The sequence below is a fragment of the Morone saxatilis genome, unplaced genomic scaffold, assembly GCF_004916995.1.
Source record: "Morone saxatilis isolate NCDOM2014 unplaced genomic scaffold, NCSU_SB_2.0 Contig14, whole genome shotgun sequence".
In the NCBI taxonomy this organism is placed as follows: domain Eukaryota; kingdom Metazoa; phylum Chordata; class Actinopteri; family Moronidae; genus Morone; species Morone saxatilis.
This window is the reverse complement of record NW_023339696.1, coordinates 22849116-22853746: the sequence shown is the minus strand read 5'-3', so window position 1 is coordinate 22853746 and position 4631 is coordinate 22849116. Positions and strand designations below refer to the sequence as shown.

Below are 4631 nucleotides of genomic sequence, written 5' to 3'. Positions count from 1 at the left end.
ACTGCAGGTTGGAGGTTCTCAAAGAGAGTTCAAAGTATCTCCATAATTCAGAAAAACAGAAAAAAATATTCAAAAAAACAAACCAAAAACTAAATTACTCAGAAAAAAGAAAGAAAAATTTTATTCAAGTGAATGCAATACGCTTCCGTACTTATGGAAGCTAATTTCCACCAATGTAACAGAAATGAACGATTCTGTAACCTGAAACTTTCTCAAAATATTGACTTCATTATTTTGAGATACTAAGTCAATACTGTGAGAAAGTTTCTCATTATAATGACACACAGAATCCCTTTTTTGGCAGTAATGGGCTTCCATACTTTGTATATATATTATACTTAAAGCTTGTCCTGTTGAATGTGTTATTATATCCTTTGTCTTTATGAAGCCTTAATGTTCTATATTTTTGTCCAATATCAGTTAAAGGTGACAATAAAGTTTTTTTTAAAGGAAAATTACCTAAACATATTGATGCTTTTTCTTTAAATGTTTTATTTGATTGTATTCTAGCCCTTACTTTACTTATAAAACATGTAATCAATCAGTGTATAAAATATGATGTTAATACATGAAACTACTACCAGGATAATGTTGAAAATTTTTTCTGTATTTTGACTCTGTAAGTCTATCCAACAGAATTTTATTATTACTGTACTGTAATCCGATTGGCTGTTACATGTGAATGAAGGGAGGGAACAATCAATATTTATATAATAATGTCATGAAAATGAAACTACAACACCTGAGCGTCAACAGTGGCAACACGAGACAAACATGGCCAGCAAACTTCTGCATCCTCGTAAGTATATTTACAGTAATACTCTAAATGTGGCTATGAGATAAGTCAACTTTTAATAAAAAAAATACTTTTACCTCAGAGTGGAGAATTTATTGATTGTCAATGCTGAGCTGATCTTAACTGTTACATTTGCATTCATAGTATCATTATTTATTGTAAAGCTTCAGTTGTGTTTTCATGTATTTTTGATGCTGTTTTCTAAAAAATGCTAAACTTAATCAACATTTGTAAACAGATGTTTACATATACGTGACAGAAATTAGTGATCTGTCTTGATGGACTCTCCTCAGAGAGGAATCTAATCCAGCTAGTCTCTGACAGGTGTGGTACTTTCTGTCTCTTGTACGTTGGACGCCAAATGTTTGTGTATAATAGCTGTTAATTAATCTAAAACCGGGGTTCCACAACTTTTTCATGCCAAGATGCCCAAATAGCATGAGGTTATGGTCGGGTCCCCCTTCTGAAAGATCAGAAACACACAGACAGTCCTTACTTTTATTAATGCAATAATTATTACAGTTCTGTTTCAAATCTTTAATCATTACATTAGATTGAACATGACATGTTTTAAATTTCAGGAACAACAGCTTTGTCTCAAATGTTACCAGGTCGACACTGACAGTTTACTTTTTTTTAGCATTATCCCTCAAATTATTCGTGTTTCATGGTAAAGAGAAGTAACAACAGCCTCATTACAATATTTCAACAGAATATCAGCAGTGCAAAGACCAAGAGCTCCAGATTGTGATAGTTGGGAATACTGGAGTCGGTAAGAGTACGACAGGAAACACCATCCTGATGAGAACGGTTTTTCAGACTCCGATACATCTTTCCTCAGTGACACAGGCCTGCAAGAAGGAAAAAGGAGAGTTTGATGGACAGAAGCTGGCTGTTGTTGATACTCCTGGTCTGTTTGGAGGAACAAAATCTGACGTCCAGGTGATGGAGGAGATCAAGAAGGCCGTGTTGTCTGCTTTAGATGGCCCCGTTGCGTTCCTGGTTGTGCTCCAGTTGGGCAGACTGACGGAGGACGAACAGAAAACAGTGAAATTATTACAGAAGACTTTCGGCAGAGAGGCAGCACATCACACCATGGCCTTGTTCACTCGAGGAGATGATCTGAAGGAACAAGGAGGTTCCATAGAGGACTTCATCGGAGCAAACCCAGCTCTGCGTGACTTCGTCAGGGAATGTCGGGGGGGATACCATGTTTTTGAGAACATAGACGGAGATCCCTCTCAAGTTGTTGAGCTGCTGCAGAAGATCAACAGCATGGTGCGGAGAAATGGAGAAAGCTACAATAAAATGGACAGAAATGCTGAGGGAGTCCTCTGGAAAGAAAATCTAGAAACATCAGCAACAGAAGAAGCAGAAAAACCTGCATTGATTGATTCCTGCCTTCATGGTGCTTTCAATGGAGCGTACACTTTTGGTGCGCTATGTTTTGTCGCTAACTTAAAATCACAACCAGTGGAAGCTGTAGTGGTGGGCGGCATAATTGGGGGTGTGGTTGGTGCAGCTGTTGGTGCAGCACAGTATGTGGGTAGTAAGCTAATCACAGAGTGAACACAACACATGAACTGTGGTGAGAACCAGTTTATAAACTCACTCAGGGGGCGCAGCACAAAACTCTGGACCCAGTATCCTTGTGGTCCCTCGTCTTACTGTTCTTCAACCAAATGAGGTCTGGTTCGGGAACCGGTTCTGTTCAAGATCCTTGGAACTATTATAATGAAAGATATTAATGCACAACAACCTGTAGAATACGACACGCCCACTTTGGTTCCTGTAAGTATCCTGATTTATTTTTGGTCAAAACTATTAAATCCCTAGCTGCAGGTTGAGGCCACTGTTTACACACTGTTACAGTAGTTGTTGTTACTGCTGTGGACGGCCCTTTAAAGTCCCTCTTGTAATGTTTGACCTTCAGTCAGATATGAACTTTGTACAGTTTGTCTCCACTAGAAAAACACATTATTCCCTCTATACCACATCGTCTTATCTTTATATATGTATATCTATATATATCTGATATGTTCTTTTGCTGTTTTTTTGGTGCTAATTTTAAATCACAGTATACGCCTGTCCTATTAAATGTGCAGTATAAATAAACTTGAATTAATAATTGTGACTCATTTATTTAATGTTTTGTGAATTATATTGACTCAGACTGGAGGTGGAGTGTTTGTGATTGCAGAAGAAATATGTGAGTAAAACAAGAATAATTAATAAGTCAATATTTAAAAAGGTAATCTACCGTTGGCATCATCCTATTTATTTGTAACACTCTAAACTATAATAATATATACATATATGACAGCGTCAGTACTTTAGGTTGATCCACCCACACCTAACTTTGAAGTACTTGCAATTTACCTTTTAGTCCCCTACATTCATGTGACAGCTGTAGTTATTTCCTTTGAAGTGTTAATACATTAAACAACAGGATAGTGAGCTCAACCTCCACCAGTTACAATGATAACATCTTGTTATTGCACCAGTAATAATCACATATTATGTATAATCATATATTTCAAGGACATTAGATGATAATTCAGTACTTTTACTGAATATTTCTATAGGATGGCATCACTCCATTGTTCTTTAAAACCCCCATATTTTTATACTGACTACTTTAACTTCTCAGGTAACAGGTGATGTTGGATTCAGGGGAGGTAACAACCAGTAGGAATATACAGTAATAATGTCAAGGAAACTAAACTATAACTAAAACCTGATGAGTAAACTCAAATTGTTTAAAATTTAATTGTACCAATGAAGTTACATTCATATGCAGCATTTCTCGGGTCAGGGTCGGCAGTATATCCTTAGCTCAGATCGGCACATTTCTTGTTAGTTTGGTTCTTTCATATCGACTCCTCGGTTTGGACGAACAAGTAAAATTCAATCACAGATAAAAATCATTGATATAAAGTCTGTAAAGTTCCAAAAGCTCCTTTCATCCGACGAGGGACATGAAATTTAAATTCATTTTTCCTCCATTTTCTGCCATCCATTCCTCAGTTTTAAGGGCATTTCCACACATGCAGTAACAGATGTTTGACCACTGTGGGGCAACAAAAACAAGCTGTAAACTGACATATTATAACCTCTGCAGCAGCTCAGTCTGTATGGATACAGAGGAACCAGCATGGACCACAGTGTGGAGGATGGACTGCTGCCCAAACCCAACAGGATCTGCCAAAAGGTCGGGCTCGGACAGAATGAGATTTNNATGCAACTAATTAATTAGTGAATCTGTTATTTATTAGTTTTGATAATAATTTGCACTAAACACTGTAATAAACTACTGAAATTATTTATTCTAGGCGGAAATTCAAGTTTTCTTTCAGGGTCGGGTCTGACTTTTGGGGCCAGATCAAAGCTTTAGTGCCAGTTCAACCTCCAGACACTGCCGCGGTTACCCTTCAGCAAGCAAGGCAGCACATCACTTCACATGTGCATGTCAGCCCTGTGTGTGTGTGTGTTTTTGTATTTTGAGTGTAAAACTTTATTCATTCAAGTTCAACTGTATAAATATGTAGTGTTTGTGTTTGTCTTTAATTTTGAACCAAAACAACTGAACCAATATGAATGTGCTGCTTTTCAGAAATAAAGCTGAGAGAAAAAGTATTTTAATTTCATTCAAAAGACAAAGAGAGAAATTATTCAGTACTTTCAGATTTACATGAATGTTGTATTTCATGAGCTCGGCAAGATTGACATTTATCTTTCCGACCAAATAATGATCAGTGTAAAGTGCAGCTTGTGAACTTTCAGAGCAAATACGTTCACATTAAGTGCTGTGTCACATCAACTACTTAATGACACT

The 4631-nt window shown here is 36.9% G+C and overlaps 1 protein-coding gene across 1 annotated transcript; it reads left to right on the top strand.

Moving 5' to 3' along the window:
* The first annotated feature begins 774 nt into the window (after positions 1-774).
* Positions 775-2507, top strand: LOC118322581 (GTPase IMAP family member 4-like). The gene is made up of 2 exons (XM_035654292.1): positions 775-799; positions 1509-2507. Exons 1-2 carry the CDS (start codon positions 775-777, stop codon positions 2363-2365), a joined length of 882 nt encoding a protein of 293 aa, XP_035510185.1. The 3' UTR covers positions 2366-2507.
* Positions 2508-4631: the final 2124 nt, after the last annotated feature.